General features: G+C 51.1%; 1 protein-coding gene across 4 annotated transcripts in view; it reads right to left on the bottom strand.

The window, feature by feature from the left end:
- Positions 1–27,211, bottom strand: part of YAP1 (Yes1 associated transcriptional regulator) — a 107,494-nt gene that overhangs the window by 16,073 nt on the left and 64,210 nt on the right. The window contains exons 4-6 of one of the 4 annotated variants that reach the window (XM_032844065.1): positions 17,143–17,262; positions 1,976–2,154; positions 41–88 (exon numbers count right to left, since the gene is read on the bottom strand). In XM_032844065.1, the coding sequence (XP_032699956.1) occupies positions 41–88; positions 1,976–2,154; positions 17,143–17,262 (347 nt within the window). The remainder of the gene's footprint in view (positions 1–40; positions 89–1,975; positions 2,155–17,142; positions 17,263–27,211) is intronic. The other 3 variants (XM_032844066.1, XM_032844067.1, XM_032844069.1) reach the window with 3 other exon arrangements.

The raw sequence follows: 27,211 nt of genomic DNA, 5'->3' as shown, positions 1-27,211 counted from the left end.
CTTTTTTTTTTTAATGCTAAAACATCAGATAAGAGCCTACCTGACATTTTGGAGAATTTGCTGTGCTGGGATTGATATTCCGCATTGCCTAAGAGTAAAAAATAAGATGGATAAAAATTACTTTAAGCCACATGGTTTGGCTATGTAGGCTGACTTACAAATTTCATCCAGACATAGCACCACAGAGAGAACTCCCAAGCCAGCCCGAGAAGCAGACCGAGGAAGACAGGAGCCGATGGGGTCACCACATAACAAACTGAAACCTCAGGGGCACTGAACAGCACAGCACGGAGGACAGGACAGCAGGCTTCAGGCGTCAGGACTCAAACAAAATTGGATATTGGTCAGGAAGGCTCTTTGCTTCTGAGTATTAGAAGGAGCAGGAAAAGTGTCATTCAATGTTCAGTGGTAAGAGCAACTAACAAGGGAAGAAATTCACAGGAAGCCAAAGACTTGAGACTTGCTGAATTTATACTGATTGCCAAAAAACAAAACCAAAAAAATCCTAATAAACAGACTATTAGTATGAAATAGAGCAGGTCTATCACTTGGAAGTGAGAAAGACAACACAGCTGGTGATAAGGAAGAAACAAAGCTGCCTTTAAAGGGGGTTAAGCTGCTTGTCTCGGACCCGTCACCCACAGTAGGAGGGAGGACAAGACTCCAGAAGGAAGAGCTTCACAAACAGCAGCGCTGCCCACCCCAACAGAATGTTACAAACAACGAAACGAACAAAATCCCAGGCTGATCAATGGCATACAGCAAAATGATGAACGTGACATGAACAGGTCTTCACTCTTAGTAAGATTTCCTGGTTTTGACAGTCTTCAACTCATATGTGGAATGGGGACCGGCGTGTGTGTGGGCTGTCCAGTGCTCAGGGGCAGCGTCGGAAACAGGCCCGGAGGCCGCTTTGTTTCCTCTGGCAGCTCCATCGTCATGTTCTCGATGGCGCCACTTCGCTCCGATGATCGAGTTTTTATTTAAATGAGAAATATCTTTCCTTTACAGACATTTGTTAGCCAGAGGCACAGAACACTGAGTTAATGTGCTTCCTTTCTACACCTTCCTGGCAGATAAAGAAATCCGTCTGTGACAACCACTCCTTGGCCTCGAACCCGGAACAAGCACTCCCTGGCGTCCGGGCTCAGAGCCGGGGGGGCCGGAGCCCAGCGCGCTGGCCTTACACGGATGGACAATGGACAGCACAGACAGCTGAGAGGTGGGTCTGTCTGGGACCTCCAGGGCCAAGTCTCCATCCCCAGGGCTCAGTTTCTCCAATCCCACGTTAGAGTCCGGGGACGGCACCACGTCTGTGCACGTCCAGCGACCCTCCTGGGACGTGGCCCACGTCACTAATGGGCCTGAGCCAAGGTCCTGCCTCCGGGGAACAGAAACGTGGAGTGTCATGATGTTTTAATTTCTACCCTTGGGAGGCTACAATTTGGTGGAAAAACAGTAGACACACGTGTTCTGCGTCTGTGGACAGAAACAATGCCGGAGAACAACGAAAGTGAGAAGCTGACCATTCCGGCCGCTCCGAGGGGCGGACTTGGGGCACAGAGCAGCAGGTGTGGTCTTCACACACCTTCACCTTCTGTCCCTTTCAAAATCGCACTGTTTTCTTATCAGAACAACTTCTAGGAAAATGACAACATACACTGCTCTGGAAAGGCTGCATCCCCGCTCCCTGGACTCAGCCTCCCCTCCGGGAGCCCCCGGCTGGCTCTGACACGGGCGGTGGCTGTCCCGGAGCGCAACAGCCCTTCCCAGGAGCAGACCCCGGCCCTGTCCGCCCTCCGAGCACCGCTCAGAGCGGGCGCCAGGAAGGCACTACGGGATCTCCTAACCTTGGGGTCTCTGGGATTCAACAACGCTCGCCTGGGAAGCACCTTGTGCACGGGCCCCTCGGGGCCCCGCCGGGTCCAGAACAGCACTCCCGGGGAGCGGAGGCGGCCTCTCCCCCGGGCCTCACCTGCCGGAGCAGCTCCTGCTGCTTCAGGCGCAGCCGCTCCTTCTCCATCTGCAGCTGCTGCAGCCGCATCTGCTGCGGGCCGGGGCCGCTGCCGCCCAGGACGCCCCCCGGAGGGCTCTGCGGGGCCAGGGGCGGGGGCTGCTTCACCGGGGCGCTCTGGCTGATCCTCTGGTTCATGGCTGCAAGGAAACAAAACATCCGGCCTAAAACACTGGTAGCCAAGGGAAAGGAGTTTTTCAAAAGCAACTGGGAATAGTCAACACAGCTTTTCACCTTTATGGCAGGGACTGGAAATAAGCTGGAAACCCATCCCTAGGACAAGGGATGTGCTAACTGGTCGTTACTGTCGCTGCCCCTGTTGTCTTTAAACAAGACCCAAGACAAGAGCCAGGAGACCCGAGGGAGCGCACGTCACCGACGACACGCAGCGGCTGCAGACGTCGCAGGTTAAGGGCCGAGTGTGGGACGAGAGTACGAAAAAGTGATGGACGGCTCAGAACCAACTAACCTCTGTCGGCTCCGCAGCGGGGAACCTGTGACGAGAGGACGGACTTGCAGAGACATTCTGGGTGACTTTTGAAATGTGAATGATGTGAACATGTTGCTTATTATAAATTATAATATATAGAGATTTAATTAAAAATACAACTCCCAAAGCGAATGGCACAAAGCACTGTGAGCAGTAAAGCCTGCTGTAATGACCCGTCCTTGGGACGCCGCTGGCTCGGTTGGAGAGCGTGCAACTGGAGCCCAGGGTTGTGAGTTCAGCCCCACATCATGTGGAGAGAGGACTTAAAAATAAAATCTTAAAAAATAAATAAAATGATCAAACATTTTTAAATGACTGAAACACACACAGAACCTCTCCTGAAGCAAGCAGGTGACAGTGATGAATGACAGAGCCCAGGCGCACCCGGACAGTGGGCGGAGGTCTGTGGCACAGGACACTGGCCCCCAGTGGTGGGGACGGGCCCTGTGCTGGGCCCCCCATGACCATGTGACAATCAGGAACCGTGGATTTCTCCCACCAGGGAGTTTCTGTCACTGACACCACCCGGACCAAACCATGGCCCATGGTAGCCTCCTAAGCAGACAGAGCGTTATTCCAGGAAAACGGGACATACCACCTTTCAGACACATACCAACTGTTCCAGGTGACATTTTGGGTCCCTGCTTCTACTTAATGTTTAATACACACCGACCAAGAAAACCTCAGGCCCTAACAACTTCACAGACGCTGAAGGAAGAACAGCAGTGTCCCACAACCTCCCAACACAATCCTGAGCCCAGGACGTGAGGAGAGTGCAAAATGACACACCTGTCTGTCCCACCACACTCAGCACCACGCTCCTGTGACTTCCTGGGGTCCCCGGTACAGGCCTGGGACGCAGGAGCACAAGGCTCAGCCTCTCCCAGAGCCCTGCCTTCTTGATACTGCCACGGGCACGGGCCGAGGACCCGAGTTATGTGCATGTCCTCGGAGCCCCGCGCAGTGTCTGGCCTGAAGCTGGAGCTAAAACACTTGAGCTGAGTTCTCACTAAGGCAGAAATGGAATGATCTGGGATATGACAATTCACAAATGCTGCCACCCACGTCACCAAAGACTGGCCAACTCCGCCATGACGCCAGCCCCACGCTGAGACAGAACCGTGGACAATACGACCATGCCTGCGCCTTTGTTCAGTCCAGCCTCCCAGGCCCCTCGCTGATGTGCGCGGAGGGCGCCCACCACTGCGTCCTACCTCCTGCTCCTGCCTTTTCCCTCCAGGCTTTCTGTGTTTCCAACTTCTTGACTTCCAGTTATTTGGTTTAAATCTTTTCTTGAAGCACTGAAAATCAGTACATTTACCTTTAAGTGATGCTCTTCTGTGTCCTCCCTTTTGAAAGTGTAATTCACAACTGTTCTCTTCCAAATACCTGTAGTTTCTGCTTCAATTTCCGCTTAACTCATGAGCTACTTAGTAGACTGTTAAGCTTCCAAACATGTTTCAAAGTTCCAAAATGATTTCAAACATACAGAGAAGAAGGAAAAACAGATAAACCCTCCCATGCTTGTTGTGCAGCTTTCCGATCAATACACAATTAATTCTGCTTCTCCCCTATCCCCACCCACCGCCTCATGGACAACGGTCAGGTCAACAGTGCAGCCTTTCACTCATACGGTTTCCACATGTATCACTCAGGGGTTTTCCTTGGGGTCCCCCATCTTCTAAGTGTTCTCTCTCTTCTGCTGAGAAGTGTGGTTCTACTACGTGAGGATGTGTTATCCCTCCGCACGAATGCCGTTCCTTCAAACAGCACGAGCTGAACGTCCGCTCAACATGACGACGACCAGAAAGTTCCGAGTCGTCAGGGCTGGGTTTGTACTGTCAGTGGCTGCGGTCAAGGCAGCTGAGTAACTGCTCTCCAGGCCACCTCGGCCACCAACTCACCATCGAGGGTGACCGGGGACACTGTGCTCGCCAACGCTGGAGACTCACTCTACCTGCCAACTGCCAGCACCAACCCCCCCAGCAGTCACCAGTGCTCCGGGCGTTCTAAAAGTCCAAGCGAAGACATGCAGACTTCTGGGACCTGTGGTGACTTCTGGGACCTGTGGTGGCACCCACGCTAGACTGCTTTACTCCAGTCCCCTTTTCTCACCCACGGACATTCCCTCGGGACCACTCCAAAGCACAATATCCAGGTTTTCTCTCATTTCCTTTAAAAAGTAGCTAATTAGGGCTCCATTCAACCAATTTCCCGTCAGGTGTTCACTACGTCATTGTCAGCTCATACACACCTCACTTTGTCCTTCCACTACCCGGGGCAGAGTCCTAGCGGGGACAGCTGTTAAGTTAGCTGCTGAAGCAAGCGCTCTCAGCAAGCCCCTCCCTTCCTGCCTCTCACACCACGGGGCACTTCATTGCACCGTCCTAGTAATGTGTAAGGGAATCTTGCTTTCCTCTCAAATCCTTGCTGAACTTTTGGACTTTTGCCAATCTGAAAGATGAGAAATGGCTTGTGTGATTTCACTTTGCTATTTTTTATCACCAAAGTTTGATCAATTACCCGATTTTAAGGGCCATGTGTTTTTTCAACGTCAATTGTTTTCCTATCTTGTCCAATGGGGTTATTAGTCTTTCCGTACTCTACTACAGACTGTCTTCACAGGCTAGGGGTAGACAACTGTGGCAGTACGTAAGCCACAAATAATTGCCCTGTTTTCCATCTGTTTCTTTAGTTTGCCTTTTTTTCCCCCCACAAGTTTCTTTTTTAAGCAAATTTATCAATCTTTTTGAAACTTGAGCTATGTTTTCCCCATGCCCAGATGGCAAAGGAATTCATCAACTTTTTAATTCAAAAACTATATGCTTCCTTTTTATATACTTATTTGGCAATTCAATCCAGACCATTTGGAATTTATCCTGGAATGTGGTGTGAATGAATCAAATTTTATTTTTTTGTGCCCATTAGTCTCAACACCATGCATGTGAAGTACATCCTTCCCCCAGAAACAGCTTTCTCACAGACTAAATGGCTAGATTCTGTGGTCCTGGATTTTCCCTTCTGTTCATTAATGCTATACCACGCACCAGTTTTAATCACAACTTTAATGATAGGTGCTAGTAGTACCCAAGAAGGCAAACCATGGTTTTTTGAAGCTAACTATTTTATTGGGATCTAATTTAACTGCGCTGTGGTTAAAGAACAGATTCTGTGCATCGGTTCCTGAATTTGCGACTCGACACAGGGTCGAATCCTTGCTTTGGCCTTGTTCCTACCACTTGGGAGCTCCTGACATCCTCAGGAGCGGAGGTCCCTAAACCTGGCAGGCCCCTGGTCCTGCCTGCCCTTGCTCACTGTATAGTATGTTGATTTTATTTGCTGACCCACAGAGATTTTTCTTTTTAGGTTATAACCCCAGTTATGTCTTTTTGGTTATCTGCTTTTAGTATTTTGTCTAGAGGAGCAGAAAAGGGACGTCAAAACAGGATTTGCTGTCCCATATTGTTGGAAAGCCTTATTAGTTTCTTAGAAGGCCCCATGAAAATATTTATGATTGGTCTTTATGAAGAATAAATGGCTTTAAATTCCATAATCATGGTTTGTAGTTTATTTTGTAGGGAAATGCATAGGAAAAAAGCCAAAAATTTTAAGAACTAAGATTTGCCAGGCACCAATCAACCTCATTCAATACAACTGCTTACATTTACTTGCCACCGACACGAGATGCATAACTGACACGTATCGTTGTGGTCTTCACCATCAAAGTGACCACAACCAGAGTCAGACACAACCCAGTAACTCGTCCAGTACTCGGCTCCTCCAGCTACTCTGGGCGTGTTCCCACGTCCCTTCGGCAGACGCTGTGGAGATAACAGCCTGGAGAAAAGGGGATGAGCCACAGAGGGCACCTTGCTCCTTCTCCAGACCAATTCTTTCTAAGCTTTAAGATTCCTCCTCCTACAGATAACCATTCTGCCCTCTGCCTTCTCCCACTTTTCCAGGCCACTTGCGTTTCTAGGCGTGCTATGATTCACAGAGATATGCATATTTTTCCAATAAAACCTAAATGGACAAAACGGGTAGTGGAGATTAAGCCTCAAGTAAGCCTCCAAGGCATCCTCCTCCTCTGCAGAAGCCCGTTCCAGGCAGTCCAGCACAAGGCCTGGTGTCTTCCCCACCGACATGTCTCATCCACCGTGAATGTCTCCTTCAACGACATGAGCTGGGGAGCTCATCTGAGACTCCATCACACGCGGTGCACACCCCATAAGCTGCACCCTAGAACAAACAGCCACTGGGGAGAATGTTTCCAGTTCCAAGCAATTACGTAAATCAATTTAAAAAAAAAAACTGCTAGGAAACAGCCCATTAGTGAGTTGAGGAGTGCTGGAATATGCAACTTGATTAACTGCAAAGCAGACTCTAGAGCTGTACAGTGGTCCATTATTTCATCTCTAAGAAACATCCGGAAAGCTTTTGAGCTTTCCACACTGGATCTTTACTCAGTTACAGAACATTTAAAGGTTAATATAAATACGTAGTCTTTGTGAAAACTAACCAGACAACAACGTAACTGCATGGAAATAAAGAGGTAAATATCCTCTGCTTCCCACCCATTTCCCAGAATTAAACACCGTAAGGAGTAATGATTACTGACAGTGACCACTGCTAAAGGCATCATGAATTGGTTGGTACAGTCTTTTTTAGAACTAAGCTTGTTTAACTACTCAAAACCACAGAAAGGGAGAAACAGGAGAGCAAGAGATGAGAGAAGAACTAGTTCTGCAGAATTAAACAGAAGTCTGTACCACATCTGCAGCAGCAACAGTCCGACAACTCGAGCACTTAGGGTTGTCTGCCGGCCGCGGTTCTATGGATAGCAGGGTGCAGGTGCGCGCTCCTCTCAAGAGCGCGTGGGAATCACCCACTCACACAAGCTTGTTCATCCCGCGGAGCTGGGGGAGCTGGGGGAGCCCCTCTCCGGAAGCATCCCGCGCTTCACCTTCAGCATCTCAAGCCTTTCAACAAAGCACAGAGCAGTGCGCCCACATGGGGCACAGCAGAGACCTCACAAGCAGGCGAGAAACAAAACAGGCTTTGTTTTCCCAGGAAAAGGGGGCAGGGCAACTAGAAAAGGAGAGACCAGCAGTACCCAGTTCTTCCCTCCATGATCAACTTTTCCAGTTTTAATAACATTTCCAGAAGATAAAGAGAAAACAATCATCCTTAAAACATGACAGAATATTTTTAAGAGCTATTATTTTTAAATTCAGAGTCTGTGCTGCTTGGACTATGAAACAGTAACTTTCAAGTGTTACTGAACAAATCAGTCCTGTCAGCATCACAGTAGCAAACTTCAGATTCAACAATTACTGAAAAGAGCCCACCGTCTCCACACAAGAGGAGGTCATCCCCACGGATGCGTCTGGTCCCAGACCTCCTTCTCAACATCTGCATTTTCAAGCTTCAGGAGGTTTTCAGTTTTGTAATAGACCCTCGACCTTGGAATATTACAAAGTATTCCAGATCCAGTAATCACCATAAACCTGGTGATGATAAATTAAAAAACCAGTAACCTCATCAAGCCGGAATTTGAAACGAGAATCCTGCTAACTTGCACCGAGTCCCCCCACAGCCCGAGAAGGCGCGTCTCCACTCAACCCTGCATGCCGCCCTGTTAGCCTGCCCCTAACATTCCGAAACAAATCTTGGGTTTTGCACATACCTTCAGGGATGCTCAAGACTATAAAATAGTAAATCTATTTTAAAAAATGAATACTTTTTTAAGAACACAAACTAACAGGCCATCTGTCAATCTGAAAACTAAAAGCAAAACACAAAACACCCACTGCCAGCTCAGTGTTCACTACACAACGTGGGAGGCTGAATCTACATCTACAAAAAATGGCTAATTGGCACAATAATCTATGCATTTAAATACAAAATGGTTTTTTTCAGTGACAATTACTGTTCAATTCGCACTGAGAATCTGTCTCTTATAAAAGGTGCAAAAAACCAGAGTCCTAATCTAATGACTGAATCTATCCTGTTTTTTTTTTTTTTAAGATTTTATTTATTTATTTGACAGAGAGAGATCACAAGCAGGCAGAGAGGCAGGAGGGGGTGGGTGGGAAGCAGGGTCCCTGCTGAGCAGAGAGCCTGAGGCAGGGCTCGATCCTAGGACCCTGAGATCATAACCTGAGCCAAAGGCAGAGCCTTAACCCACTGAGACACCCAGGCGCCCCCTTTTCTTTCTATTTTAAAAGATTTTATTTTCAGGTGGGGCTTGGACTCATCGCCTGAGACCAAGGTACACGGTCCACCTTCTGGGCCAGCCCAGTGTCCCCTCCTCGGAATCCTTTTACCATCAATACGCAAAAGAGTTTCCCATCACTCCACTGAGCTCTGGACCTAAACAACAGTGGCAGGCTAGGAAGGACTTTCTTTATTTTTTTTTTTTTTTAAGATTTTATTTATTTATTTGAGAGCGAGACAGTGAGAGAGAGCATGAGCGAGGAGAAGGTCAGAGGGAGAAGCAGACTCCCCATGGAGCTGGGAGCCCGATGTGGGACTCGATCCCGGGGTTCCGGGATCATGACCTGAGCTGAAGGCAGTCGTCCAACCAACTGAGCCACCCAGGCGTCCCAGAGGAAGGACTTTCTTAAAAGTCAGTTTTCCTGGGGTGCCTGGCTGGCTCAGCTGGGGGGGGCATGCCATTCTCGGGTCTCCTGGGTGAGGATTTGGATCCCACACCGGATGCAAACATTACTTAAAAATACAACCTTTCAGAAAACAGCAAGCTCTACTGAGATATTTCACCCTTTTAACACTTCTCACGGATTCACAGAATTGCGCAGCCATTACTGACTTCAGGACCTGTTCACCCCCCAAAGAAACCCTGTACCCTCTGCAGTGCGCCCCTCCCTCACCCCTGGAGGCCAGGCATCTATCTTCAGGCCTACGGACGAGCCCAGCCCGGACAGAACACATACGCAGAATAAAACAACATGCGGCCTTTTGCGACGGGCCTGTCACTTAGTGTATGTTCAAGATTAAACCACGTTTAGCACGTTTTGACATTTCCTTCCTTTTTCGTTGCTGATTATCATGTCATGACACAGGTACAGCATGCCTTGCCGGTCCAGTCACACATCGATGGACAAGGACTATCATGAGCAGGACTGCTGTGAAAACTCACGTGCAGGTTTCTGTGTGGACGCACGGTCTTGGCGTCCCGTACACGCATGCCCAGGAAGGAGCTGCTGGGTCCTGAGCAGACTGTGTATTTAACCTTCTTGAGCATCTGGCAAAAACTGCCTTCCAAAGTGGCTGCCCATTTTTGGATCCCATTAGCACCCTATGAGGGTTCCAGTTTCGGCACACTCTGGTCAACACTTACACTCTGCCCTTGATTTTAGCCATCTGACAGGGTGTCACGTGGGACTGCGCCATGGTCTGACTCTGTGTCAGGTCGCAGCAGTGGGTCTCCTTGAAGCCACTGCTCTAGGTCTTGTCCCAGGCACAGAAACACCCCCTTCCCACATTTTGCACTTCTCTCCTTTCCCAAGTACCAACCCAACCCATACACACCTAAAATTGGGCTCTAGTTTTTAAATCCTTAAACTGTTAAAAAAAAAAATACTGACAACAAACATCATTACTTAGGTCCATTCAACTTCTTTCAAACATCTATCAAAAGACTGGCATGAACATTTATTAAAATAGTATTTTTCAAACTAGAATTGTGGATAGAACTTACAAAAACCCAATAGCACATGCTCCCCTTATCACGTCTTTGCACAGTTTGGGGCACGACACAGGCACTGCTAACTGAGCTGAGAAGAAAAGGGAGCAAGTGTTCTAACGAGCTTTCAGTTCTCTCTGTCCCCAGAGTACAGCCACGTCTTCCCTTTACTACGGAAATGAAGTCTGAAGCCTAGTTTGGAGAGAAAGTTCGGATAATGAGACTACTGGTTAGAAGGGAAGGGGAATTACATTTTAAAATACACCTGGCATCATGAAGTCATTAAATTAATGAATAAATACTGCCATTAATAACTTTATTTCCAATCACATGTCCCTTAATACTATTCAGGCTCTTTTTCTAGGGCAATGTATAGTTTAGAAGAGATCCATTTTTTAGTCTTGGCTGACAAGCACAAACTTGGACCTTCAAGTCTAGAGCTTGATGGGGCTCTTCTCGTGCCTCAGTGTCCCTCTTTGGAACAGCCCTTCCCCCCAGCCAGTCACGCTCCTTTCTCCCCCACTGCCCCCAACCGGGCACGCTCTATCCCATGTCACTCCTTTCCGGAGCACCTTGCGAGTCCTCCATCCCTCACCGGACCTAACACGTCTGGTGGGGACTTATTTATGGAGCAGCCCACAGCCCCTCCCCGATGGCTCCCGTTATGCTCGGCCCGGAAGCGGCGCTCAGGCGCAGGTCGGGAGATCCATTACGGAACCAGCTGCTATCCCTGCGCAGCACGGTGCTGTGCGCAACTCACAGGACGCTCTCCAAGTTGAAGCAAGTCCCGCATGAGCTATAAAATGACCTCAGCAGCTAGGGCGGCAGAACAGAGCGAGGGTAAAACCAAACCAAGAAGAGGCGCCGCTCTCCTCCGAAGTCGCTCTGACTTACTCCCACAGAAGCCCATCTGACTTTTCCCCTGGCAAGTCTACAAGCCGTTTCTCGCCGCGGAGTCTCTGCGGGGGCACTGACATGGTACCCACGCCGGCTTTCTCCACCCGCACGTCTCACAGGGGCCTTGCTATGGACGCAGAGCTGGTAAAACGGCTCCAAGCAGTGGTTCTAAGCCTCTGCCTTCGGCTCAGGTCATGATCTCAGGGTCCTGGAATCGAGTCCCTCATCGGGCTCTCTGCTCGGCAGGGAGTCTGCTTCCTCCTCTCTCTCTCTGCCTGCCTCTCTGCCTACTTGTGATCTCTGTCTGTCAAATAAATAAATAAATAAAATCTTTAAAAAAAAAAAGCTAATGAAGGTTTTTGTTGTTGCTTTTTGTTTTGTTTTGCTGTTTGATGTTAGGGCCTTTATAGTACCACAAATAAACCATTAATTTAAATTACTGTTCAGTGACTTTGGTGATCTTAAGTTTTAAATATGAATAACTTCCGTTAAAAAAAAAAATCCTTCACTTTGTAATTCCTGGCACTGTTGAGCCAGCAGCAGCCACGAAGGGACTACGAAGGGACTACCAGGCCTGCCCTGCTCAGGCGCAGGGCAAACTGCTGACCGTGACCGACAGACTCTCTTGGCTCCGTCCTCCTGAAGGAACACTGAAAACAAGACAGAAACCACACAGGGACAAACAGAAGCGCAGACCGCCAGGACTGAAGCGAGTTTGGTATTCCATAATCTGATGCATTAAGTGCTCACCTAACACTGCAACGCCCGCCGGGAGCCAGGAGCCATGGCTCACCTCAGCTCCCAGCAGGCCTTTGCTCTCTGTCAGGGCAGCTTAACTGGAAAGCTACATTTGAGAAACAAAGCATGCCAAAATGCACCATCTTTAAGACAATAAAGCCAAATCCTGCTCATGGAAGGTTTTTTTAAACTCCTACCTGCTTCTAAGAGACTGAGTAGGACAAAGTCTAATCTTTAAAGGTTGAAAGATTTCTGTCTCCTCCCAAGTCATTCCCAGCTGTGCCCAGAGGACCAAAAGCTGACCCCAAATGACTCAACGAAAAGTTCCCCAGTCCCAGTGTGCTCAAACCTGGAAGCCAGGGGCAGAGCAGGCACTGGTCCGTAATCCAGGACACTGCATCAAATTAATTAAGACTAGAAATCATCTTCCAAAAAGCCCTCCAGTGTCATTTAATTAAGTCAAGAGAAGTCAGGTGTTCTTCTGAATGAGCTGGTTAGACTGGGATTCAGGAAAAAACTCAGGTCTCTGGATTCTGAGTTGAGCAGGTAAAATCCTTTCTGCCACACTGTACTTGAACCCAGCGCATCACGTGGTACATAAGACACAGGAAAGAGGACACCAAGTCACTTCGCAGACTTGAAAACCGGAGTTTTGGAAGGCATGTAAAATGCCGGGTGCGCGCAGAGCCGCGCCAGGCTTCCTCTGCGGGGATTGCACACAGAACACACTGCACAGGGCATTACAGAGGCGCTAGTGAAACGCAGGGCATCCCTGGAGCAGGGGAGCGGACTGGTTCAGATCCCAGAACGCCGAGTGCTCGGAGCCCTGTGGTTTCTCCAGAAGAACGCTTCTGGGACTGAACCGCGGCCACAAATCTGAAGGGAAATGTAGGCAATAAAGGGACACGTACTTTCTGGCCATTGGAAATCTCCTTCAATAGAACGAACCGCTACGCTGTAGTCTAGGGCAAGGTCAAAACTGAGGCTGGAGGACAATCTCTCAAGAACACGAGAGATGAGGCACGAGAACTCACGTAGACCGCTTCACAGTCTGCGCCACTCAGAGACGTCCTAATTTCTCCTCTGCCACGGAAACCATTCCCTTCGGCAACTGTCCTCCAGGGGAGGCCCCACATAATCCAAGTCACTGCGCCACCCTCGGTCATCTTCCCTCGGAAACCTCCAGGTATCAGTGCTGAATGAATTAGGGGTGTTCCGGTAAGATCCAACTGCACGCAATCTAAACTTCCAAAAAATCCTAGGTGTGAAAAGAAAAGAGTTCAGGTTCTAGTTCGGTCACTCAACTCTGTGACCTTGGACGGATCATACTTTCCCAGGATCTGAGATGAAGCCCGATGTGGGGCACTCCTCCCACTGCCCCAGCATTTCTGCTTTCAACACCACCTCCGTTGCTGGTGCGGGGAGTCCACAGTGGCTGAGTGGCTCTGTGGCACTGCAGGGGTAAGAGCCATGGGTGTCAATGTCCCCCAGTGTCGTAATACTTCTCACCACCCAGCTCCATTTGAAAAATGTTGGTTAGAGGAATTACAAGTTCTTTCCAGAGTCTAATTTTGTGAGATTTATCTGTTAAAAATTTGTCATTAGCCACCGCTCTTCGTACCTAAAACACAATGAACTACCGTTTGCTGTCTATCCTAAGTAGTTAGTAATACAGTCCACAACCAAATACTTACAATTTAGGATCAGGAGGAAGGATTTAAAACAGGATAAGGAAAAAATACCTATTTTTTGAATGCATGATTATCAAGAGACCCATGTCAATAAAATTCCAACGATTAGATGCTGACGCTCCGTCCAAGACTCCGCCAGGAGAGCTCACGGCCTTCGGCGTGCTTTCCCAGCTCTACCAGAACAGACTTAGGCACTAAGTCGGTCACTGGGTACATTTTCATCAAGAGTAAAACATCACTTCACTTAGAACAGCTATCAAGAATATTTGGTGTTAGAAGGAAAAGGTTAACAAATACCTGAAAAGTAAAATTTATAAAGACCTTTAGGTTTTGACTCAAAACATTTAACTCTGAGTAAGAAAGAAGGGAACAACTTCTAGTTTGGGGACTTAATAAATTATGTATTTTTTGTTCTTTTAATCTTACGTATTATTATTTTAGGAATCTTCTCTGTCACACACACACACGTCAGGTCTGGGGCAATGCTGGGCTTTAATTCCATCTCCACACACAGAGCTTCAATGCACACAGCCCTAGCGATTAAAGGACACTGTTTTTGCCACACTAGATGGTCCACTACATTCTTTAAGACTCAAAAGATGTATTTTTTAGCCCAAATCTCTGGTCCCAATATTTCACGTACACCAAACATGATTTTCCGTTTATTTTCTCAGCGGCACCAGCACTGATCTCCAGAAACAACCGCTAAGCACTGTTTGTATGTCCTTCCCCAGGGACAGTGAGGACAGTAAGAGAACATAAACGAGGAATTCAATCATGATTAGCGTTTTGGAGATTCTTTGTTCTGAAGAACAGAAATTATTTTTTGGGGTGTTTTCATTAGGGCTTTTACCAGAAATTATTCCTAGGACTATTACATAAAACGGTATTTCTACAACATACAAGGAAACATTTAAAACTTCAGATTCTTTATATTTACGATATAAAGTCTGCAGGAAAAAATGGTTGTTCATATGAATTCAATGGCCTACATAACACTCAAGCACCAATTTTCATTAATCCAGGATCAAAACATCCCTAAAAGGATTCTTTAAAAACAAACAAAAGCCCTCCTTTCTCAAAGCCAATGAATACCAGGGAGCCCTTACTGCCAATGGATGTCACACTTCATGATTTCATACAAATTACTAAAGGACTCTCTAAAATTATTTAAGTGTCAAAATATATATTTTTTAAAATGCTAAAGAAGAAAATCAGATAAAAGAAAACCAATCCGCAACAAATTACTATTTCCTGAAATTATATGGCTAATTTACCAGCTTTCTGCAGGATATGAAGGATGGATAAATTATTCTAAATATATATAATTAACCTAAAGCCTCTGATAAGGAAATGGGAGAGGCTGCCTGGAGGAGGAAAATGAAAACGTCAAGCTTACACAGAGCTCTATCTTCCATTTCAAAATGCCAAAAGACGTCCATCAATGTGACCTAAGCTAAACACGGGCAAACGCTTTTATACAAATTTGGGAAATACAGGGGAGCAAAGCTCACCACCATGAAAATAATCTACCGTTCGTTTGTGTCTGCACGGCTCAGAGGGTCCTACAAAGGACAGTTTAGAGTTTTTTGGCAGAGATCAAACACAATCCACTACAGGATTCGGGACTCCAAGGAAAGCTCCCTCAAACGCAGCAGCGAGCAGCTCGTCTCTATTTGCTGTCACTCCAGACAGAAGCCCACGTGCTCCCCATCCTGCTCCCGCCCAAGCACACACGAGCTCTCGGACTGAAAAGGTCTGGAACAGATTAAATGTCGGGCCACAAACTAGAAAGCTCTGGTCTGTTCAGGCCTGTCCGGAACACACATACAGCGGGCCCAAAACGGGAGGCGAAAGGCAGTAAGAGACTGTATGGAACTTTGTTTTGGCGTACCTAATTCTGCGCAGTGTAGGAGAATTCTTCTAGTACTTTCTCTCATTCGAAACAAAAGACCACACTGGGTGATATGAAGAACGGGTCTACTGAGGACCACAGCCGAGCTGTTTCACTTCACTTTCTAACCTGAACGTACTTACACAAAAAAAACAAAACAACTCTGTTCTAATTCCTGACTTCTGCAGTAAGCTAAGAGTTATTCATCATCTTTCATAACCTCATGTAGGGGTAAAAAAAAAAACCACAGACCATTTTAAAAAATTTCCAAAATGTGGACAAGCCGATCCATCTCATTAACGATGATTCAAGGAAACACGGTGTTTGTCATTCCAGTCTGTACAATGGCAGCACGGATTAAATCCTGTACCTTCCTTCGTTTCCTATTCCAACCACAAGGCCTTATTCAAGTATTAAATAAAACCCAAAGCTGCAAATTATTAACACACCACGTTACTTTTTAACACCCAAACAGATCTGGAAGCTCCCAAGGCTAGCGCTGAAGCCACACGGGACATCTGTCCAGATGATGGTCTCCGGCCTGACCCCCCCCCCCCACTCCTCTTGCACAGAGGGTTCCGTCCATCCAGGGCAGCTCGGGCAGCTCGGGCCAAGCCACAGGCCGCGGCCAACAGAGCCGACGTAAACGCGGCACAACTGTCCACGGCGCTTATGACAGGGACGCTATTTCACGCAGCTGCGGCCAGGCAGGGTTCTCCTTCCTCTTCTGTGTTTGGAAGGCATTCGCAGAGTTAAATCCTCGTTCCCGTCAGGGCCCCGCAGCGGCTGTGACAGCCTCCCCCGCCGAGGCTGTGACAGCCTCCCCCGCCCATCTGACCCACTCAGTGCCGAGCACACTGTTTTCATTTAGCTGCCTCCAGGCCAAAGACGAAAACTTCAAAACCACAACGCTTTGCTCCTTTTTACACTCATTTTTCCACGGCTCTGGAAGAATATCTCAGAAACCCAACTGAAGAAACTGAGAAGAGTGAAAAAATGTGGATAAAAAGGCACACGGAGCTTGTGTACGATGATCAAAACGTGTACTTTTGTGGAGAGTATTCGCTTGTGCAAATGCTGAGTTAGTCCTGTAATTTGGAGGGGAAAGTGCTTTGCTTTTGCTTTTTGTTTCCTAAAAAAAAAAAAACAAACTAAGGACCTTTCCTTTAAAAAAACAAACAAACAAAAAAGGCAAGCCAAAGTGAGGAGAGAAGGGAGAGATGTGACACCCCCTTCCCAGCGGAGGCAGCAAACACAGCAGCGCCCAGCACTGGACGGGCTCAGGGCTGACCGTCCTCTTAAGTCGAGCAGAAGCACACACAGGGGCATGGACCAAAGCTGGTGCCCCAGGTTCCCCAGCAGCTGACAGCCCGATGATCAGTGCAGCGAGAAAGACCACTTTAAGCAAGATCACAATGTCTTCCAAAAATGTGAAAGGAACAGCAACTCTGGTCAGTACGCCACCACAACTTTCCCCCAACCCGACCCCGAGGGGTCCAAGCTACAAAGCTCATTTACATCTGCATTTCTCCCTCCAGGGCAGAGGGAAAGGTATAAAGTCCTGGAGAAGCTGGGTGGGCAGTCATGTGTTTAATACTGTAAAGCAATGCAATTTTATTTCCGTGTACCTTCCCAGGGTGGGTGTCTCTCTCTCTCTCACACACACACACACACACGTTATCAAAAAATGTCTAAAAACGTTTTGAAATGAACCTTTACCAAAACGAGGATCAAGCCTTGGGTCTAGCCAAGAGGTGGTCTTGTTCTTATGGTTTATATAGTATATCTCTCCGTCCTGAGTCATGGCTTGTTCCCATCCATCCGGAAGAGGACCTATAAGTACAGAAAAGACAATCATGGTTGGTTTTTACGTGGTGCGACTAAAACAAGTGGGAAGGGCGCTACTTTATAAAGAAAACAGGTATTGGCAAAACTTATCAAGACAGAATGAAGCATGTGTTCAGAGAAGAAAAGAAAACCTACATACCTGATTCTTCTCCACCTCGCCAAAGAAACCACTAATTCATAAAATCTGTATCTCCAGAGACACAGACAGGAAACCAGAGTCATGAAACATCCTTTCGGAAGTCATGACCCAAACAATCATCATCACTGTTAATACACCACATTCGGTGCCACGGCTCAGGGAGCCCCCCCCCCCCCGCCAAGTAATTTTGGGGATGATGCCTTCCTACAGACGTCAAGGCTCTTCAATGAGAAGGACATGCAGCGTGCTTGGCACATCTGAAGCGTCACACACATTCGGTTTCATGTAAAGCACACTTCAGCTGAGTTTGCCAAGATCCATTTACTTCCACGACTTACAAGACTGGCTCTCAGCGAGAAAACTACCACAGAGGAAACTCTACTCCAGGAAACGCTTATTTTCAGGCAGACTGAAAGCGGCGAGGAGGGCAGGTGGTGGCTGAGCGCTAAGTCCATCCCGGGCTCCAGGAGGGCAGGGTGGGCACTGGAGCGGTCAACGGAAGGAGGACACAGCCTCAAAGCCGCAGGTGAGGAAACACCACCGCGAGGCAGGACGGAAGAACACAGACGATTCGAGGGAGTGCCCAGACTTTTCCCATCTGTGGATCCACACGACCTGAGCGCCTCCGGGGGCCTGGACCCTGGCTGGAGGTGACGTGCAGCAACTCATGTAACCCGCTGGCGACCTCTGTGGTGGCCATCGCTCCACTCTAACGAGATACTGGCACACAGGGGCTCCGTGTGGTCCAATGCCGCGCGGTCTGGGTCAGAGGCCCTGAGACCTGGCAGCCAGGTCCCTGAGCCACGAGGCTTCTTCTCAGCCATCGCCCACCCCAAGACCAGGCACGAAGGGCGCTGCCTACGTAAAACTGGCCCGGGGTCCTGACTCCTCAACTGGCAGTCCAAGCCAGCCTTCCGGGGGGCGTTGAGGAACCCTGCTGGAACAAAACAGTCACAAAGGCCCACGGGACCCAAAGCCCTCATTCCAGGCCACTTCCCTTTGTTGCAGAAATGGACCAATCTGCTGCTATGCCACTGGCAAAGGCCTGCCGCGACAGGGGCACAATCTTGTCAGGACACAGACACATGCAACTGGAGGGCCCCGCACGGCTCGTGGGGCCCAGGGAAGCCCCTCCTGCTGTCCTCCTTGGGCAGCTCGGTCCACAGTACAAACGAATTGGCCAGAAGGACCCCACATTTATTAACAGTGAGTGGGACGCAAACCCGTTTAACGCACAGAGATGGAACGGCTTTCGGTAGTGTTCGCTGTCACTAGAGATGCTTCACTTCAGGAAGACAGGACCTCCAGGACACAGTACGAGTGCCTGGGACGACCTTACACCGGGAAGCTGCCATTCCAAGCGCCCAGCACACCATGACGACGAACCAGTCGGAAGAGTCGTGGGACGGCTCTGTACACCTCCCTCTCCGAGGCCGCCACGGCCCGGCACCGCCTCCACACCTGCCTCTTCTCCTGGTCCAGCCGCCCCCTTGGCCGCCTGAGGCAGAGCCCGAAGTCGTGTTCTGAACGCAAAGCACAAGCCCGTGCTCCAGATGACACTCACGCGCTCTCTGACCTCCCCGTCCCAGGGCGCCTCTAGGGACTCCACCAGCATGGGTCATAGCTCCCCTTTCTTAGCCACGACCAAGTGTCCTTCCCTGGCACCGGACTGCTCATCACCTCCCCTCATCCCACCATCCCCTCCCAGACAGCCACCAGGACTTTCTTCTTAAAACACCATGTCATCAACTCCTCTATGCAAACTGTTCCTTGCAAAAGCAGTTCCTTTCCTCTCGACCATCAAAAGGGAAATGCCTGCTGGGCTCATTTCTTAACCCTAACCCTAACCTGATCCCATGTTCCCCCAACTCAGCACAAAGGCAAGCCACCCCTTCGCATCTCCTGCTCCTCTTACACAGACATCCCCTGACCCTAACCCTTACCAACTCACATTCGTCCTGCAAGCAGCTCACAGGTCAGCTCTTCGAGCCAGCCTTCCCCGAGTTCTCTCTCCTGCTCTGTGACGACAGCTACCGCGTAGGCCGCCATCGCCCGTGCACATGCGTGTCCTCCTGGCGGCGCGGTCCCTCATGCTCGCATGCACGGGCCGGCAGGGCTGAGGACATGCTCAGTATGAAGGCCCTGCCAGGCAGGAGTCGGAGCTTTCTATAAATAAGCTTAAAATCATGTAGTACGTACGCGATTTTCCATTAACATGTTTATGAATAGTAACAAATGACATGTTATTAAACCCAGTGCCTTCTGTTTATTAAACTTTTTGTTCATAAACATATTCACTTTCATAGTTTTTTTGAAATGTTAAAAACTACGGAAACGCAGAATGGAAAAAGCGTCCATTTTTTTGACCTGCTCCCCAGGGGAAAGCGAAAGAGCTTCAGTTTTGTGCTATGTCCCGGACTCCTCTTCTGCGCCTCTGCTGCTGTAAGACACTCACACCCACTGAGGCCAGACTCCACCTGCCCCACACCTGCTTTCATCACCTAACAGATAACGGCATCTCTTCTTGACATGACACATAGATCTTTTTCCTTTTAATGGCTTCATACACCTTACTGTAAAGGCAGAGCTCTGAGATGTTGTGGCTTTGGCTCCAGACGACTAGAATAAAGTGACTCAAATGAATTTTTTGGTTTCCCAGTGCACTTAAAAATCATGTTGACACTACACTGTTAAGTGTGAATTAGCATTATATCTTAAAAAAAAATAATAACGTACATACCTTAATTTGAAAATACTTCATTGCTAAACTTGCTGACACCATCTGCGCTGGCTGTGGGTCCTGAGCTCCGGGCGGGCGGGGGTCTCCCCGCAGTGCTGAGGGCGCCTCTGGGCCGGGCTGCCGGCTGCAGAAGGCCGGGCGGCCGCAGCGAGCTCCCAAGACAACCAGGCAGTGGCTGCGCGGATCCGCTCTCCCGTCAGGATCGAGTTCCTTCCTGCAGCCCCGGAGGCCGGCCGAGCGCCTTCTGCCGCAGGAGAACTTCTTTCCAGACGGGGGTCCCCCCCGCTCAGACCCGGCGCGGCTCCATCAGCAGAGCCGACGTGACACTGAGCCCTCTGCTGCCGTTTCAACCATCTTCGCGGCGCCTTCCCCGGGAGGTTCCAGCCCGAGAATCCACCGTCTCTGCCCAGCCCCGAGCAGCACCTCCTCTCCTCCGAGTTTGCTCACGAGACGGCTGCCGCCCGGTCCGTGTCCAGGCCCTGCGTCTGACTCGAGCGCCCTCGCTGTGTCCACCCCGTCTGCAGCCGCGTCCCGCCCCGAGCTCCTGACCCCTCCGAGTCTCCCCGAGGGTGGGAACCGACATCGCCACTAAGTCCCGCCCGGGCCGCTGCTCTGCTGTACATCTGATGGCTCGTGAGCCACGACGCTCTTTACTGCATCAAGAACGGGGAATCCCTTCCCCTTCCTCCGCCCAGACCCGCGAGAGGAGCCACCACCCACGGCAGCTGCCGCTCTACAAAACCCGTTTCTTCTGTGGTAAGACCCGAAAGTCAGAGCGACGCCTGGATCCACGGCTGCAGGCCCGAGAGCGAGAGTCCCCTCACGGTTCGTGTACCTCGGAACTCTGGGGTGACCCAGTGCCCTGTGCACGAGCGGTAGCATTTGCCACGGAACCTTCTCATGCAGCAGGAGGTTTTCCCGGTGGCCTTAAGAGACTCCGTGCACCCCGGTGTCAACAGCTGTGGCCTCGCGCGGGCTTTGCTGTCCCACTTCGAGGGCGCAGGCGGAGCTGACCGAGTGTCCTCTGTGCGGAGGCCCGCAGAATTTTGGGACCGGGCAGCTGCATGAGCCTTGATCCAGAGTCAGCCTGTGCTCTGAAGTCAGGCACCGACTTCTCCTCTGCAGCTGCGGAAGTCCTAGAAGGCACCTTCCTCCCGAAGAAGGCTGTGCTGTCGATGTTGAAATGTGCTGTGATCTCGGCAGCGACTTCGGGCTCACTTGCTGCTTCACCCACAAGTTCACGTTCCTGAAGCCTCACAAACTGACTTCCTCCAGCTCCCAACCTGTCTTCTGTAGCTTCCCACACCTCCCTCGGCCTCCACAGAACTGAACGGAGTCAGGGCCTTGCTCTGGACCAGCTTCTGGTGTACAGGAATGTGGCGACTGGTCTGACCTTCTATCCAGACGACTAAAACTTTCTCCCCATCAGCAATAAGGCTGCTTGGTTTCCTTTATTTGTGTGCTCACTGGAGTAGCACTTTTCATTTCCTTCAAGAACGTTCCTTTGCATTCACAACAGCACTCTAGTGGCTTCATCATTTTCTAGCCTTTGACTTCAAGGGACAGACATGTGACTCTTCCCTTCACTTGAACACTTAGAGGCCACAGCAGGGCCACTCACTGGCCTACCGTCAAGACCGCATGTGTCATGATGAAGGTTGGGAGGGGTTGGCACAGGGACCAGCCGGGGCCCTGGGGCGGTCACCACACACACAGCACGTATTAAGCTCCTCACCTTACATGTGGATGGCTCATGGCATCCCGAAACATCACAGATCACAAATTAAAGTAACTAGTGATGAAAAAGTAAGGAATATTACGAGAACTGACAAGATGTAACAGTGACACAGAGACACAACGTGAGCAAATGCTGTTGGAAAAATGGCCCCCTGCGCCCCAAACCTTCAGTCTGTACAAAATCCAATCTCTGGGAAGCCCCATGAAGTAGAACGCATGAGAATTCAGAAATCCCTTTCCCTGTGTTAGATCTCCAAGGGGTCCCTAACTCATGTGACTGCTCTAAGGAACAGAACAGCACACAGCCCCCACCGCCACGGCTCTGTCCATGGCCACTGCACTCCGAGGATGCGGCCACTTTCAGCCTGGCGCACCAGGCACCGTTCTCATCTGTGTCACATGGAGGATGTCATCCACCTGGGGGACAGGAAACCTGGTCAAGGTAAAGGTGTGAACCCAGGTCTCTGACATAAACCCTACAATACGCTGCCTCCCAAACACAGCAACGTACTCCCCAAAACTTAGGAAAGTATTTCCTACATTAAATTTGTAAAGTGGAAATAGTGAATTTATCCCTTTTTACGCAAGTTTAAATCAGTAAGTATTTATCATACGTAACCATATAACATAAAATACGTTATGTATAAATAATTGACTATTTAGTATTCCACTAAAAACAGTAGCCTTCAAAAATGAAGTTCAGAACACTTTTCACTAATACCCTTCTCATACGCCGTAAATACCAGAACCAGAGCTGGGAACTCACTGACTTCAGACATGACACAACGGGAACTGTCCTATTGCCATCCGCACGGTGACAGCTGCCTGTTTTCACACTCTATTTCTAGTTAAAGAGTTAAATGAGGCGCATATGAGATAGAATTTCCATACATTTAAGAAGCACTCAAATTAGGATGTCAGAAAAAAAAAACCAACGCTTTCTGTATTCATGTGTATTTTTCGTGTAACGCTTGGGTAAATACAATGTTAGACAGAAAGAGGCCCGGGACGCCTGGGTGGCTCAGTTGGCTGGATGACTGCCTTCAGCTCAGGTCATGATCCCGGAGTCCCAGGATCGAGTCCCGCATCGGGCTCCCAGCTCCATGGGGAGTCTGCTTCTCCCTCTGACCTTCTCCTCACTCATGTTCTCTCTCACCGTCTCTCTCTCAAATAAAATCTTTAAAAAAAAAAAAAAAGAAAGAGACTCAAGATAGGATGTTTCTTTTATAGAGAAAGAAAGCTGCTCATCAAAGGCAAAGGAGATGAGGAAAGATGACCTTTAAATAGCATCGTGTCACGATCCAATCCTTAGCAGTAGAGAATGGAAACGGAAAAGAACTCTTCCACTTAAATGTGAGTATCCAAAATGATACAGATCCAGGGGCGCCTAGTGGCTCAGTCAGGTGAGTGCCTGACTCTTGGGCCCAGCTCAGCTGCTGATCTGGGGCTTGTGGGTCCAAGCTCTGTGCAAGGCTCCACACTTGGTGTGGAACCAACCAACCAACTAGATCTGGGCTTCACACGTACAAAACAGAATTTTAGTTAAATGGACCTTTGGAGAAATTCAGTGCCTTGATACTTAACGCGGGGTTCTAAGTCGTCATGCTAAACTAAGAAGCCAGCTGTTGAAAAATCATGAGAAGCACAGAAAACAAGAGTGACGGATTTTATGAGTCATTAGGTCACACAGGCTACTTTGGGCGAGCGTTAACGGAATAAGGTCCGGAGTCCAAGGGAAATCTGGGCTTCCGACGTTCTTAGGAGAAGCCCGCAGGAAGAGATCGAAATACAATCAGAGCGCCTGGGTCCAGTTTATGTTCTGACTGAACGTGTTACAGATGCGGCGCCTTTAATATGAATAGAAAATGAAGTAAAATGTAAGTAGCCAAACGTTATTTACATAAGATGATTTAGAATTTGTGATCAAAATCACTGGGAAGGTTTGTTAAAACGCCTAAAACAGTCGAGTCCCACCCTTAGAACTTCTGAGGAGAACCGGCCGCCGCCGCTGAGGGCGAGCTCTGAGGAGCGCCGGCTCGCAGGGGTCCTGAGCGTGTGCGGGCCGCGGAGCTCGCCGACCGGCGTCCGGCGGCCCCACAACCGCTGCGACTCACCCTGCGGACCAGGGCCCGCCCCCAGACCACGCTCCGGAGCGCTGCGTGTCTGCCAACGACAAGCACGAGGTCCCTAGAGCGGGGGTGGGGGTTGGGGAGGCGCGAGTGGGCTCCCAGCCGCGGGACCACGCGCGTCCTCACCTTCCGGTAACAACACAAAACCACGCCGGACGGCTCGAGCGACTGTGACGGAGAAGCCGGCCACAACGCACCGTTCCGGCCGCTAACGACCGCGTGGGAATGCGTCAGACCCTGCAGGCCGGTTTCAACTCCGGACTTTCTCGGTTCAGAGGAGGAGCCCGCGTCCCACAGCGCCACTCGGCGACGCGCATTCCCCCCCAGGCCGGCCTGTGAGACGCCGGGCCCAGAGCTTTCCTCTCCCGCGCCCGGCGCGCGCCTCCGTGTCACTGCCCGTGGAGCGCGCGCGACTCGGGAGCGCGGATGAGCGCTGGCTGAAGCGAACGGACAGGAAATTCAATTAAAACCCTTCGGCTTGTGAGATAAAACGTCTGCGTTTTCCTCCTCACGTGGGTGCAGCGTCTCCGTCACTGGCGCGACCGGAGCGGAAGGCGGAAGGCGATGCGAACGCGAACGCAACGGGCGGCTCTTCTACCAGTGCAGCCCGGGAAGGGCTGCGCGGAGGACGGGCCGGTCAGGCCGAGGCTCCGATGGCACACGCCGGGCCCCGGGACGATCTGGGCGTGAGCGGCCCCGGCAGGGACACAGTGCGGAGGGCAGCGTGGAGGGGCTGGAGGGGCGACCCGGTCCGCGCACTCCCAGCACTGCGAAGCCGCGGAGCGCCGGCCGGGGCGCACCCCAGCAGGGCAGGGCCGCGTCGCGCGCACCGAGCACAGCGCGCAGGGAGGCCGCGGCGGGGTTGCCGTCGAGGCTCGGCGCCACCGCACCCACGTGTTCCGGAAGGAGCGGGACGTCTGAAGAACGAGCCTCGTGCGGGGCAGGCGCAGGGACAGCGGTCGGCCTTCTCGCGGCCGACGAGGAGGGTGAGGCATTCTCTTGGAAGAACTTCTACCCCCACCGCCGGGGCCCGCTGGGTGTCGTCCAGGGGAGACGCTCGACCTGGGCTGAGAGGACGAGGAGAGGCGGCCCCACTGGAGTGCTTCGTCCATGGAGGTCCCTCACCTCGGGAGGGTTTCCTACCGCGGGGGGGTGGGGGTGACCTCGCGGCTCCCACGGCGCCGGCTCCGGCTGGACTTCCGCCATCCGCATCAGCGGCGCCTCCGCCAGCAGGGAAACCCCGAGAAGCTACCCCCGCGTTACCCGAGCGACCTCTCCCCGCCCCCAGCCGCACGACTCCGGAGTGACGTCGTCGCAGCCCGAGAGCCCGCAGAGCGCACGTGACGAGCGGCGCGGGGCCACCGAGCCTTCCGACCACGCGAGGCGGCCCGGGCTCTCGGCGGGCGTCTCTGGACTCCTGTCGCAGGCCCGCGCGGCGGGCGCCACCGCTGCCGGCACAGAGAGGCCGAGCCCGGCCGCAGCAGCGGGGGACGCCGGCCCTCCGGTCCCCGCGCGGGCTTCAGGTCACCCTGACCGCCTGCCACGACACCGCGCAGCCGCCGTGGCGTCCCCGCGGGGCGCTCTCCTCTGCCAGCTGCGCGCGGACACCTCGCAGGACACGTCCCCACACTCTGACTGGGGCTCACTGTAAACCGACGACGCATCTGCTCAAGTAACGCTGCGGCGCAAACCGCCCAGTCTCCCTGACGCCGCCCGAGCGCGGCCTCCTGCCGGCCTCCGCCGCGACCGCGCCCGGCCCGGAGGCGTCCCCTGCGGCGCTTGCCGCAGACCCGGGGCTCCGGACTCAGGCCTCCCTGAAGCCCGCACGCAGTCCTCCGCCCGCCCCGGCGCTGCCCACGGCCCTCGACAGGCAGGCGGCACAGGGCGCCGCCTCGACCCGGAGAGCCCCCCTCACGCCCGGCCCGCGACACGCGGCCTGTCCCCCCGCTTTCCCTCCGCAGGCGCCCCGCGGCCCTCCGCAGGGGACACCACTTCCCCGGGATCCTCTGCCTGCCGAGCGCCGCCTCTCCCGCTGCCTCAGGGCCCTGCGTCCTCTACGGCGACTCCATCACGCTGGTTCCGCAGCGAGCCGCTCCTTGTCAGCCCCCCCCCCACAGCGATTTTTTACTCATTTTTAAAAAATATTTAACAGAGAGAGAGCACAAGCGGGGGGAGCTGCCGAGGGAGAGGGAGACGAGGCACACTTCCCACTGAGCAGGGAGCCCGATGCGGGGCTCGACCCCAGGACCCTAAGATCATGACCTGAGCGGAAAGCAGAGGCTTTAACCACTGAGCCACCCAGGCGCCCTCCCCTCTTTATAAAGATTTGTATTCGCTTGCTGGAGCGCACGTGCGTGAGCGGGGGGAGGGGCAGACGGAAAGGGAGAGGCAGAGTCCGCGCTGAGCAGGGAGCCGGATGACGTGGGGGTTCTGGGAACAGGGCCTGAGCTGAAGGCAGACGTTTAAGCGACGGAGCGGCCCAGAAGCCCCTAGCCTCCACTGCTCTTGTCCACTGAAATTCTACCCCTTTCTCACACTATAGCTTTGGGAAAATTTCCTCAATTCTACTCCATGAGTAAGACTTTCCCCACCTATGTACTGAAATTACTCTGCTTTCATTTTTTACTGCAGACTGTCTTGAATTTGCTCTTTTACATGGAGCTTAACTACAGACCAGGTAGTACCATGGGAAGAATTTATAATTCCGTCCCAGAATACAGAAAAAGAGGTCTCGGTTTTTTCATAAATGGGTATGCTCAATTTTCAAGGTCGATCAAAACAAACACGGCAACGCCGACCAGAAACTGCCCCGGGGTTAGTGACACTACGACCTGCAGACATGTGGCTCTCGAACACGGGAGCTCACGCATATTCACCCCCAACTCCTCCGCAGTTCTGTATCCACGGATGTGAGCATCCCAAGTCTACATTACATGTTTGAGCTCATGAGCTCTTAAGAGTCCCACTGAAATGCTGCCCTGAATGAAGTTTGCAAGTAGACACACTTGAAGCAGTCGCTGTGTGCCATCACTAATAACTATTAACGTCATTAAGTTTTCTGTGGCTTCAATAATCTCAATGTGGGGCAAGTATTCGTGAATGCATTAGTGGACGAAAATGCCATTTATGAAATCTAGTTGTGGGAGAAGAAACGATGTCTCTTCTGGTTTCCATTGCAACAGTTTTACT

Source organism: Lontra canadensis, unplaced genomic scaffold (assembly GCF_010015895.1).
Source record: "Lontra canadensis isolate GAN:19392208 unplaced genomic scaffold, GSC_riverotter_1.0 scaffold147, whole genome shotgun sequence".
Classification (NCBI taxonomy): domain Eukaryota; kingdom Metazoa; phylum Chordata; class Mammalia; order Carnivora; family Mustelidae; genus Lontra; species Lontra canadensis.
Note: the sequence above shows the minus strand (reverse complement) of the source record. Positions and strands in the feature narration are given on the sequence as shown.